Source organism: Garra rufa, chromosome 11 (genome assembly GCF_049309525.1).
Source record: "Garra rufa chromosome 11, GarRuf1.0, whole genome shotgun sequence".
Taxonomy (NCBI): Eukaryota; Metazoa; Chordata; class Actinopteri; order Cypriniformes; family Cyprinidae; genus Garra; species Garra rufa.
The window spans coordinates 48,627,631-48,641,124 of record NC_133371.1 but is presented as its reverse complement, the minus strand read 5'-3'; the positions used below and the strand labels follow the sequence as shown (position 1 = coordinate 48,641,124).

Here is a 13,494-nt window from a genome sequence, read left to right as displayed (position 1 = left end):
TTAAAGTGTTCTTAAGAACATATTTGAGACCTTATAAAATACTTTTCATAATTGCACTTTATGAATTTAGGATTAATTTGAGGAATCTTAATGTTCTTATGCATTTCATAACTGCTATTTTCTTATTTTAATTTAAATAAAAAATATTTGTATTTACAAAAAATTTCGACAAAGTCTAATATATGATACTTAGTAATTGACTTAATTATATCAAAATGTCGACTTTGTCATGATTTATTTTTATTCCATAATTATGACTTAAGTACATAAGTACGTAAATACATTTGTATTTACAAAAATACTCAATTTTTTGAAGATTTCAAGAGTTCGATAATTGTTTTAAAGCCACCAAAAATGTAACATTTAACACAGTGTTCATTAAATGGTTACAGTTCTTAAGATGATTTATATACAGTAAAAGAGAAACCGAGGAAAAATGTTAATGTTTTGTATTCTTAAAAATACTTAAGACTTAACAATATATAGAACACTTCTTAAGATAAAATATGTACGTAAAATTATGCTTAGCAAGACATTTAATGGAATTTATTAGACTTTCAAATATTAAGCATTAATCGCACTGATCTAGCAAATGAACTGTCAATGTCAAGATGGACAAATATATGACTAAGATTTACAGTCATGCAACATAAAAAAGTTTTGAGAACTTTTCATCTGTGCACCAGACTTTAAACATTCTTAGAAACTTCATAAGTCATAATTTAGACCTTTTATCTTATAATTGTGACTTAAGTATAAATATATATACATTAATTTCAACTTTTATCTCATAATTATGTTTAAATTCATAATTTCAACTTTGTATCTCGTAATTATGATTTTTAAAGTCATAATTTCAACTTAAGTCATAATTGTCACTTTTCTAAACTCGTAATTATGACTTACGTGTCGTGATTTCGACTTTTTAAGGCATGAATTTTTTTAATGAATGAACCAGACTTTACACATGCTTAGAAACTTAGAATTCATCTTCAGAACTGTAACTTGACACTAACCTTTATCAGATGCATGAATGTAAAAATGCCTTTCAAAAAAAATATATGAAAAAAATTATGCATCATGATTTTTTTTATTGCAATGTAATGTTACAGTAATAAGAACCTCCAAAAAATAAAATAAACCTTGTCTGGATGAATTCAGTGAGGTAGAAAACGGGAGTTAAAGCTTATACAAGTGATTCTGTGACTATAAACACTGGAAGATAAAACATGAACATACTGAGGAAATACATGATCTTTGACATATCGATTACTAAAAGAATTGAATTTAATTTGTTTTTTCAAATAACTCATTTTATCACATTGACCAAAATCCCTGAGCAATACAGTTTTAGAAAAACTCAACTCTTGCCACCATCAAAACAAATTGGGAAACCAGAAATAATTTAGACATCAAATGGTCAACTGGAGAAAATTACTGGAAATAACAAATGTATTACTGTTGTTCCACTTCATTTTTGGGTCACACTTGGTACATTCGTGGTCAAAAGTGACGAAAGCCTTGAAATGTTTTTTTTTTTTTTTTTTTTGGAAAGTCAATGTAATACATTGAGTATTGTTTAGAATTGTAAGGGGATGTTACCATGCTATGCACTGTTTATGAGCCATTTTACCAGTCATTTTTTATATGCAAAGGTAACAAGTGTTACTTTATTCTTTGACTCTTTCACATCCAAATCATGATTTTGTGTGTGTGTGTGTGTGTGTGTGTGCATATCTAATGTGACAAAAGTCACCAAATGTCATCCCATTCCAAGCCAAAAAATGTACAAATTTTGAAAAGGTAAAAAATTTTAGTATGACTTATCTGACTACATTTTGGAAGTTCAAACTCAGAGCACCATTGAAATCCACTATATGGAGAGAAATCCTGCAATGTTTCCTCAAAAAACATAATTTCTTATCGACTGAAGAAAGAAAGACATGAACATCTCGGATGACAAGCGGGTGACTACATTATCTGTACATTTTTGTTCTGAAAGTGAACTTCTTTAAGTTACAGTCTAAGAATTTTTGCTTCTTCCATATTAAAAAATAAAAATATTTGACTTTTGCATCGTTAACTAGTGCACAAAAGGAAAATGCTGAAAAGTCAAAATCAGTTTTGAAGTTATGTGAATATAAACGTTTTTATGATAGAGCGAGGTCAAGAGCATCCATTGTTACAGAATCACTTTATGGACAATTTTTTGTGATTTGTTTTCATTAATGTGACGCACTGATGCTCTGATGTGGTTGATGTTGATTGTGAAATCAATAAGCCAGTAAAAAAATGGCTTCTATTTAAAAAAAAAAAAAAAAAAATGCACAACACTGCAAAAAATGCTTTTCTTAAGATTTTTTGTCTTGTTTCCAGCCAAAATATCTAAAAATTCTTTAATCAAGAAGGATTTTCTAGACAAGTTAAAATTAAGTGTTTTTGCTTGAAACAATCAAAATAATCTGCCAATGGGGAAAGAAAAATAATCTTATTTCAAACAGAAAACTAGACTATTTTTCCCCCACTGGCAGATTATTCATCTTGTTTCAAGCAAAAACACTTACTTTTGACTTGTTTTTACTGAAAACAAAAAATAATTTTTACTCGTCCAGAAAATCCTTCTTGATTTAAGAATCTTTAGATATTTTGGCTGGAAACAAGACAAAAAAATCTAAGTAAGGAAAGCATTATTTTGCATTGCCTCATCAGTGAGGTTATATCAGATCGTTCCATTTGGGCTTCAGTCACCGCAGGCGCGGATGGGATTGTTCCCGATGATCCCGAGCTCGTAGAGGATGGAGAGCGTGGCGAAGAGCACGTAACACGCCAGAGACACCAGACCCAGCTTCCAGTCCAGCTTCCATCCGTTGACGTGAACGGCCACGAAGAGGAAGACGATGGAGAGCAGCAGCGTGCAGGACATGAAGACCAGACCTGAGCTGTTGACCTCCACCGGAGACCCAGTGTCCACAAACACCGTCTTGATGAACCACGGCAGACCCAGACACAGCATGTCGAACACGTTTGAGCCCACGATGTTGGACATGGCCATGTCAGCTTTACCTGCGAGAGACACACAGAGCAGCTCTGATGAAGAGCACCTTCCACACAGCGACGACTGGACGCACGAAGGGGTCTTTACCTTCACGAGCGACCATCACGCTGGCCACGGTGTCTGGGATGCTGGTTCCCGCCGCTAGAAGTGTCATTCCCATCACTGTGTCCGGGATTCCCAGCGTCTCTCCTGAACACAAACAACAGATGAAACCCATCCACTGCAGATCCTGTTAAGATTTCCTTTAGTAACAGACATAACCACACAGCTGGCTGTTGACTTTCGTGGTATGAAAAATAATACTATGGAAGTCAATGGGTCAAACTGTTTGGTTCCAGCCACCCTTTAAAATATTTAGTTCAACAAATAAAAGAAACTCGAGGAAGAGTAAATGGCAGAAGTTTCATTTTTTTCTTTAGGGTGAAGCAGCAAATCGGCATATTAAAACTAGATTAAAAAAAGTTTGTCAAGACTAACTTTAAAGTTGGCTTGAGAAAGCTAAAACAGGAAGTTAGAAAGTTTTAAAAGCTAGAAGTTTGAAGTAGTTTTAAAGAGATTGGAAATAGTAGATTGCATTTTTCATGCATGCAGCATGTTACTAGCAAAATTTGTAAGTTACTATCATATTGCTAGCATGTTTATAACATGATTAGCATATTACTAGCTTGTTGCTAGCATGATTAGCATGTAGTTAGCATGATTAGCATGTTGTTAACATGTTTCTAGCATGATTAACAAGTTACTGGTATTTTGCTAGCATGATTAGCACGTTACTAGATTCTTGCTAGCGTGATCAAAATGTTTCCAGCATGTTATTAGCATGATTAGCAAGTTACTAGCATGTTTCTAGCATGTTGTTAGCATGTTTATAGCATAATTAACATGTTATTGACATGTTACTAACATACGATAGTTACTGGCATGCTTTTAACATGATTAGCATGTGGCTAGATTTTTTATAGCATGATTAGCATGTTGCTAGCATGTTGTTCGCATGATTAGCAAGTTGCTAGCATGTTAACATGATTAACAAATTGGAAGCATGTTACTAACATGGTAGCATTATTAACACGTTACTAGCATGTTTCTAGCATGATTAGCATGTGGCTAGAATTGTTATAGCATGATTAGCATGTTGTTAGCATGATTAGCAAGTTGTTAGCATGTTAACATGATTAACAAATTGGAAGCATGTTACTAACATGATAGCATTATTAACAAGTTACTAGCATGTTTCTAGCATGATTAGCATGTGGCTAGAATTGTTATAGCATGATTAGCACGTTACTAGCATGTTAACATGATTAGCAAATTGGAAGCATGTTACTAACATGATTAACAAGTTACTACAATGATTACCAAGTTAATATCATGTTACTAGCATGATTAGCAAGTTAGTAGCATATTACTAGCATGTTGTTAATATGTTTGTAGTATGATTAACATGTTACTAGCATTTTGTTAACATGATTCTAGCATGATTAATTTGTTAGTAGCATGATTCTAGCATGATTAGCAAGTTACTAGCATGTTAGCATGATTAGCAAGTTACTAGCATGTTAACATGATTAACAAATTGGAAGCATGTTACTAACATGATAGCATTATTAACAAGTTACTAGCATGTTTCTAGCATGATTAGCATGTGGCTAGAATTGTTATAGCATGATTAGCATGTTGCTAGCATGTTTTAGCATGATTAGCACGTTACTAGCATGTTAACATGATTAGCAAATTGGAAGCATGTTACTAACATGATTAACAAGTTACTACAATGATTACCAAGTTAATATCATGTTACTAGCATGATTAGCAAGTTAGTAGCATATTACTAGCATGTTGTTAATATGTTTGTAGTATGATTAACATGTTACTAGCATTTTGTTAACATGATTCTAGCATGATTAATTTGTTAGTAGCATGATTCTAGCATGATTAGCAAGTTACTAGCATGTTAGCATGATTAGCAAGTTACTAGCATGTCGCTAACATGTTTGTAGCTTGTTACTTGCATGATTCTAGCATGATTAGCATGTTGATAGCATGAATGAGTCTCAAGGGATTCTGGGAGTTTAGATTTGAATTTTGACAGTTGGAGTTTGAAGAATCTTCGCTGGTTTGAACATTCCGTCAATGTAAGTCTACGGGATATTTGATGATCTGGTTTTCGAAAACCGTAAGACGAATCAGTCTGAAAAGATACAGCAACCCCTATCAGACCAGTCTGAAGGTCTGGGCCAAGTTTGGTGATTGTAGCTTAAAAATTCTAGGAGGAGACATATTTTTTAAATTTAGTCTCATAAGAAGAAGTTTAAATATTATAACAGTAAATTTGCTTTTTCAAGCCAACTTGATGTTTTCTGAAGGATCATGTGAGCTGAAAATTCAGCTTCAATCACAGGAATAAATTACATTTTAGCATAGATTCACAAAGAAAACTGCTATTTTTAATTGAAATAATATTTAATATTTTTCGATATTTTTGATCAAATAAATGCAGCCTTGGTGAGCAGAAGAATAACATTCAAACTCCATCTCAGGCGTCAGTGAGCTGCTTTACTGAGGGGCAGGAGGTTCAGTGGTTCCTGCAGTGGATGACATCCTCATGGTTTCTCTCTGTCAGTACCTGCTCTCATTAGTGTTGCTCTAAAGCTCCGCCTGCTCTCCAGCGCTCATGTGAATCTGTGTGACCGTGTGCAGGATAATAATCCTATTATATACGGCTGCATCACATGGTTTCTCACGGGCCCCGTGGGCTTCAGCCGGCCGTAATCCAGCACGGACCGAGCGGAGAGACTGGAGTCTCCAGCATCATAATCCTTCAGGATACAACGCTGGCATTTCAGGAATGGAGATCTGAGCATGTGACCCGATCCAAACCCCAACACACAGCTACTGGACGACTGCGATGCTAAATAATTGATCAGAACTAGACTAGACATACTGATAACAGCCATACTGAACAACAGCAGCTTCTTCTTCTGTCAATTTCATACAGGAAACTTCCAGACAGTATGAAATATTCAGAAAGGGCAAATCAAATCACTAGATCTACTGCATGTTGCTATAAATCAGTCCTGCATGTCTGCACTGATGCTGAAATAATTGAGATGTTCTGGGAATTGTTTTGTAAGCCTTTAGTTAGTCTTTAGTTGAATACAGTTTTAGAATCACTCTTGCTTTGAACAAAACAAATGTTTAACAAATGTCAATGTCTTAATCTAACAAAATCGACCAATTTTTAAATCTGTTAATCGAACATAGCTGACCAATATTTAAGTTTCGCAATAAAACAAACCTGACTGAGGTGTAAATCTGTTAATTGAACAAAACCAAACAATATTTAATTCTCATATTTAAACATAATCAACAAATATTTAAATCTCATAATCGAACGAAACCAACCAATATTTAAATCTCATAATCGAACGAAACCAACCAATATATAAATCTCATAATCGAACGAAACCAACCAATATTTAAATCTCATAATCGAACGAAACCAACCAATATTTAAATCTCATAATCGAACGAAACCAACCAATATTTAAATCTCATAATCGAACGAAACCAACCAATATTTAAATCTCATACTCGAACGAAACCAACCAATATTTAAATCTCATACTCGAACAAAACCAACCAATATATAAATCTCATAATCGAACGAAACCAACCAATATATAAATCTCATACTCGAACGAAACCAACCAATATTTAAATCTCATAATCGAACGAAACCAACCAATATATAAATCTCATACTCGAACAAAACCAACCAATATATAAATCTCATACTCGAACGAAACCAACCAATATTTAAATCTCATAATCGAACAAAACCAACCAATATTTAAATCTCATAATCGAACGAAACCAACCAATATTTAAATCTCATACTCGAACAAAACCAACCAATATATAAATCTCATAATCGAACGAAACCAACCAATATATAAATCTCATAATCGAACAAAACCAACCAATATTTAATTCTCATATTTAAACATAACCAACAAATATTTACATCTCATAATCGAACGAAACCAACCAATATTTAAATCTCATAATCGAACGAAACCAACCAATATATAAATCTCATACTCGAACGAAACCAACCAATATTTACATCTCATACTCGAACGAAACCAACCAATATATAAATCTCATACTCGAACAAAACCAACCAATATATAAATCTCATACTCGAACGAAACCAACCAATATATAAATCTCATAATCGAACGAAACCAACCAATATATAAATCTCATACTCGAACGAAACCAACCAATATATAAATCTCATACTCGAACGAAACCAACCAATATATAAATCTCATACTCGAACGAAACCAACCAATATATAAATCTCATACTCGAACGAAACCAACCAATATATAAATCTCATAATCGAACGAAACCAACCAATATATAAATCTCATAATCGAACGAAACCAACCAATATATAAATCTCATAATCGAACGAAACCAACCAATATATAAATCTCATAATCGAACGAAACCAACCAATATTTAAATCTCATAATCGAACGAAACCAACCAATATTTAAATCTCATAATCGAACGAAACCAACCAATATTTAAATCTCATACTCGAACGAAACCAACCAATATTTAAATCTCATACTCGAACGAAACCAACCAATATATAAATCTCATACTCGAACGAAACCAACCAATATTTAAATCTCATACTCGAACGAAACCAACCAATATTTAAATCTCATAATCGAACGAAACCAACCAATATTTAAATCTCATACTCGAACGAAACCAACCAATATTTAAATCTCATAATCGAACGAAACCAACCAATATTTAAATCTCATAATCGAACGAAACCAACCAATATTTAAATCTCATAATCGAACGAAACCAACCAATATTTAAATCTCATACTCGAACGAAACCAACCAATATTTAAATCTCATACTCGAACGAAACCAACCAATATATAAATCTCATAATCGAACGAAACCAACCAATATTTAAATCTCATACTCGAACGAAACCAACCAATATTTAAATCTCATACTCGAACGAAACCAACCAATATATAAATCTCATACTCGAACGAAACCAACCAATATTTAAATCTCATACTCGAACGAAACCAACCAATATTTAAATCTCATAATCGAACGAAACCAACCAATATTTAAATCTCATACTCGAACGAAACCAACCAATATTTAAATCTCATAATCGAACGAAACCAACCAATATTTAAATCTCATAATCGAACGAAACCAACCAATATTTAAATCTCATAATCGAACGAAACCAACCAATATTTAAATCTCATAATCGAACGAAACCAACCAATATATAAATCTCATACTCGAACGAAACCAACCAATATATAAATCTCATACTCGAACGAAACCAACCAATATATAAATCTCATACTCGAACGAAACCAACCAATATATAAATCTCATAATCGAACGAAACCAACCAATATATAAATCTCATAATCGAACGAAACCAACCAATATATAAATCTCATAATCGAACGAAACCAACCAATATTTAAATCTCATAATCGAACGAAACCAACCAATATTTAAATCTCATAATCGAACGAAACCAACCAATATATAAATCTCATAATCGAACGAAACCAACCAATATATAAATCTCATACTCGAACGAAACCAACCAATATATAAATCTCATAATCGAACAAAACAACAAACATTTCAATCTCGAAAGCTAACAAAACCAATAAATATTTAGATCTCTTAATTGAACAAAATGACAAATATTTAGATCACATAGTTGAACAAAACCAACCAATATTAAGATCTCATACTTAAACGACAAATATTTGAATCTTCTAATCAAACAAAACTGACCGCAATCAAACAAAAGCACTGAAGCATTACAGACGAAACAGTATGATAGTCTGTAAAGCTGCTTTGAATCTATTCTTTTTAAAGTGCCATTCAAATAAACTTGACTTGTATTTCCTGTAGCTCATCGGGTTGAGCATGATGTTCGTAACACAAAGCTCATTGGTTTGAATCACTACATGAACAGAACAAACAGACAAAGGTGTGTTTACCGACAATGGTGACCATCCACACCAGCACGTATGTGAATGCGGAGATCCAGACGGCAGACATCAGGAAGGTGATCATGTAGCATTTCCTCCAGAATCGTCTCCTGCAGTCAGGAACGGTCAGGAACAGCAGAACGATGATCGGCAGAGACAGAACCCACAGGATCCGCTTCACATCGTGATCCGGCATCGTGAACACACTCTTCTGCTCTGAGAGAGACAAATGTGCAAATGCTAAAAAACACTATTATTATGGTTTGTTACATGCAGCACAAGGTTATTTTCTTTAACGAAAACTAAAACTAAGACAAAAAACGACTGATCAGAAAACATCTTCGTAAACTGAAATAAAATAAAAACGTCAAAATAAATAAAAAACTAAAATGAAACAAAACTAACAACTTTTATTGAAAAACTACCTGAAATAAAATAATAATAATCAAAAATAAATAATCGTTTTCGTAATCATTGCGTTCTCACCCCATGGCGGAAAAATAAAGACAGCACCTGCATTAAATCTAGTTAAGCTAAATTATTTAATTTTTATGTAACACAAGCAATCAAACCAATATACTAGAGCTGATTAATCATTAAAAGATGGAGATTCAAACTGAAAGTAATTGGCGCTTCAAATAACGTTTGTGTCGATTGCATTGTTTGGCCTTTAGGTGGCAACAAGTAACTGTTAAAAAATGTATTTATCATTGAATAGAGATTCATTTAAAATGCTGATTCATCCAGTAATGTTTTTATGAGCAAGTCATTTATTCATCCAAACCACTTTTTCATAAAAGTAATATTAAAATTGGTGAATTAAATACAGTATATTATATTTTAAATACAAATATTATGTATTGCATGATTAATAATTCATTCAAATAAATTAAACACTTTTAAATAGACTGCAGCAATTGATATTTTGTCTCACTTTATTTTGCTTACTTTAGAATCAAAATTGCGATATATAAACGTGCAATTGCAAGTAGTATCTTGCAATTCTGATATTCTTATGGAATTGCATGATATAAACTCACAATTATGAGAAATAAAGTTGGAATTGCTTGACATAAACTTGCAATTGTGAGTTAAGTAAGAATTGTGAGATATAAAGTAAAAATTTCAAGATATAAACTCACAATTCTGAGAATATTTCTTGCAATTGCAAGTTTATATCATGCAAATTGCGGCTGTTTCTCAGAACTGCAAGTTTATATCTCGGGATTGTGATTTTGCAATATATACAATTCTCTGAAATTGCATAATGTAAACTCACAATTCTAAGTCGCAATTGCATGATGTAAAATTGTATTTATCATTGAATAGAGATTCATTTAAAATGCTGATTCATCCACTAATGTTTTTATTCATCCAAACCACTTTTTCATAAAAGTAATATTAAAATTGGTGAATTAAATACAGTATATTATCTTTTAAATACAAATATTATGTATTGCATGATTAATAATTCATTCAAATAAATTAAACACTTTTAAATAGACTGCAGCAATTGATATTTTGTCTCACTTTATTTTTTGCTTATTGGTTGAATCTAAAACTAAAACTGAAACTGAAGTATATAAAAACTAAATAGAAATGTGTTCACAACATAAAAACGAAACTCAAAACTGATCAAACTGTTAATGAACCAAATAAAAATGAAATTGAAAATTTGAACATTTTAAAAAAGCAAAACTATAATAACCTTGATGCAGCGGAAACTTGTTTTGTGCAGACGGGATTCTTTGTAGGTTTTACAAAAATTCAAAAAAGTGAGATGCAACAGAAAAGCATTTTTTATGCAAAAGTGCAGACGGACTGTGTGATGAGATGCTGTACCATCGGTGATCTCGTTGAGGCCGTGCAGGCTGAGTGACAGATGGGAATATCCCGAGTCGTCCTGGAAGATGCCGCTGTCTGCTCTGGAGCGGCGGTGGAGGCGGAGGCTGCTTTCGTCGCTCCATCCCACCAGCGGCTGCTGCTCGTCACGCTCCTGAGAACTCTTATTCAGACACGAGCAGCACGGACTGAAGCGCTGCATCACGTACTCGCTGATCTTCAGATCGAAACACAGCACACACACGTACACGCCGTACACCAGCAGGAGACACGCGCTGTCATACCTGCACACACACAACACACCACAGTCACAGCTCAAACACATCGAGTTACAGCAGATATACACACATGGATATTGGGGATGATGTGCTTTCATACATGGAAGCCTGTTTCCTCCACTGAATAAAACATAAAAAAGGTATTTGCGACTTAGCATCTCAGAATTCTGACTTTTCTTCTCGCAATTTCAAATTTACATCTCGCAATTCTGAGGTTTTTTTTGAGATATAAACGCACAATTGTGAGTTATAAAGTCAGAATTACAGGATATAAAGTCAAAATTGTGAGATATAAACTTGCAATTCTGAGTTTTTTTTTTATTTCTCGGAATTCTGACTTAACTCGCAATTGCAGGTTTATATCAAGCAATTGCAACTTTATTTCTCAGAACTGTGAGTTTATATCATGCAGTTCCAGAGAATTGCATATATTGCAATATCATAATCCCGAGATATAAGTTTGCAATTCTGTAAATAAAATCAGAATTTCGAGATAAAAACTCAGAATTCTGAGAAATAGTCACAATTTGCATGATATAAACTTGCAAATTCTGAGTCAGAATACTACTACTTGCTAAGATACTACTTGCAATTGCAAGAAAAAAATGCAGAATTGCAAGTTTATATCTCACAATTCTGACTTAACTCACAGTTGCAAGTTTCTATTATGCAAATTGCAACTTTATTTCTCAGAATTCCGAGTTTTTATCTCGAAATCCTGACTTCATTACTCAGAATTGCGAACTTTTATCATTGCATGATATAAACTCACAATTCTGAAAAATAAAGTCGCAATTGCAAGTTAAGTCAGAATTGCAAGATATAAAATCAAAATTGTGAGATATAAACTCGCAATTCTAAGTTTTTTTCTTGCAATTGCAAGTAGTATCTCGCAATTCTGTCTCAGAATTGCAAGTTTCTATCCTGCAAATTGCGACTCTATTTATCAGAATTCCAAGAATCTTGAAATTCTGATTTTATTTTCAGAATTACAAACTTATATCTTGGGATTTTGATATTGCAATATATGCAGTTCTCTGGAATTGCATGATATAAACTCAAAATTCTGAGAATTAAAGTCGCAATTGTGTAATATAAACTTGCAATTGCGAGTAAAGTCAAACTTCTGAGAAATAAACTGCCAATTCTGAAAAATAAAAGAGTCAGAATTGTGATATAAGCCGCAATAAATTTGTTTAAATTTATTTTTAATTAAGTGGTGGAAACGGGCTTCCAAATTCATAGGCCAAACACTTCAATTTTCAAAACTATGCAATTTTGATTAAAAATTGCAAGTTGTTGCAAGACACAGTTGTGAGATGTTTTTTTTTTTTTTTTCATTTTTGTAAAAAAAGTCAAACTGTAAGTGATTTTTACAATTTTCAAAATTTTGCAATTTTGATTTTAAAAAAGTGAATTGTAAGTTGCAAGTTGTAAAAAAAAAATCAGAAATGTTTAGATTTTTTTATTTTTTGGCAATTTTCAAGATTTTCACATTATTAAAACAAATTGTAATTGTTATTTTTTTTTTTTTGCATTTCTAATAGAAAAATAGAAAAAGTCAGAATTGCGAGATATAATTGCGATTGTGTAAAATTGCAAAAAACCTTAGAAATGTGAGATAAAATCCACAATTACATTTTAAAAACTTTATTTTCTGGTCTGAGTTTGTATCTTACAATTCTGACTTTTTTGTCCAGGAAAAAAAAGATGGATGACACGTCTCCAGTCCACTATAGAAAAGTGAAGCCAAAACATCTCAGAATTGCCCCTGTCCTTTTGTGAAAATGAAGTCACGTGGAGCAAGCTCACAATCATGACGCCAAAAGCAAACTTATTAGAAAAACAAACACTTGAACATACATCAGCTTGACAAGAACTACCTAAAATGTAACCCTGGACCACAAAACCAGTCGTAAGGCTCAATTTAGTGAGGGTTTATGATCTATACTGATACCAGCCACCGGATGGCGATCGAAATTCGAATTCAAATCGATTTCAGCTTCACTTTTCAGGATATGTGTAAACACTTGTTCTGAACAATGTGCTGCTACTAAGCACAAACACTGCATTTGTATTAAAACTGCTTTATTCAGGCTGTGTTTGGAAAACAGAATGATCACAAACTCACCAGTGAACTCTGTTATCTGAGATGATGGCGATGACTGCAGCGACGCTGATGGCGTACGCCACACAATCCCTGAACAACGGCCAGCAGGAGAGACGACCCACCTGAAACA

General features: G+C 33.1%; 1 protein-coding gene across 1 annotated transcript in view; it reads right to left on the bottom strand.

Moving 5' to 3' along the window:
• Positions 1 to 2,740: 2,740 nt before the first annotated feature.
• LOC141345962 (sodium/potassium/calcium exchanger 5) overlaps positions 2,741 to 13,494 on the bottom strand; it is a 15,970-nt gene continuing 5,216 nt past the window's right edge. Inside the window, exons 5-9 of the mRNA XM_073850879.1 lie at positions 13,386 to 13,486; positions 10,977 to 11,260; positions 9,144 to 9,350; positions 3,143 to 3,244; positions 2,741 to 3,063 (exon numbers count right to left, since the gene is read on the bottom strand). Coding sequence (XP_073706980.1) covers positions 2,741 to 3,063; positions 3,143 to 3,244; positions 9,144 to 9,350; positions 10,977 to 11,260; positions 13,386 to 13,486 — 1,017 coding nt within the window. The remainder of the gene's footprint in view (positions 3,064 to 3,142; positions 3,245 to 9,143; positions 9,351 to 10,976; positions 11,261 to 13,385; positions 13,487 to 13,494) is intronic.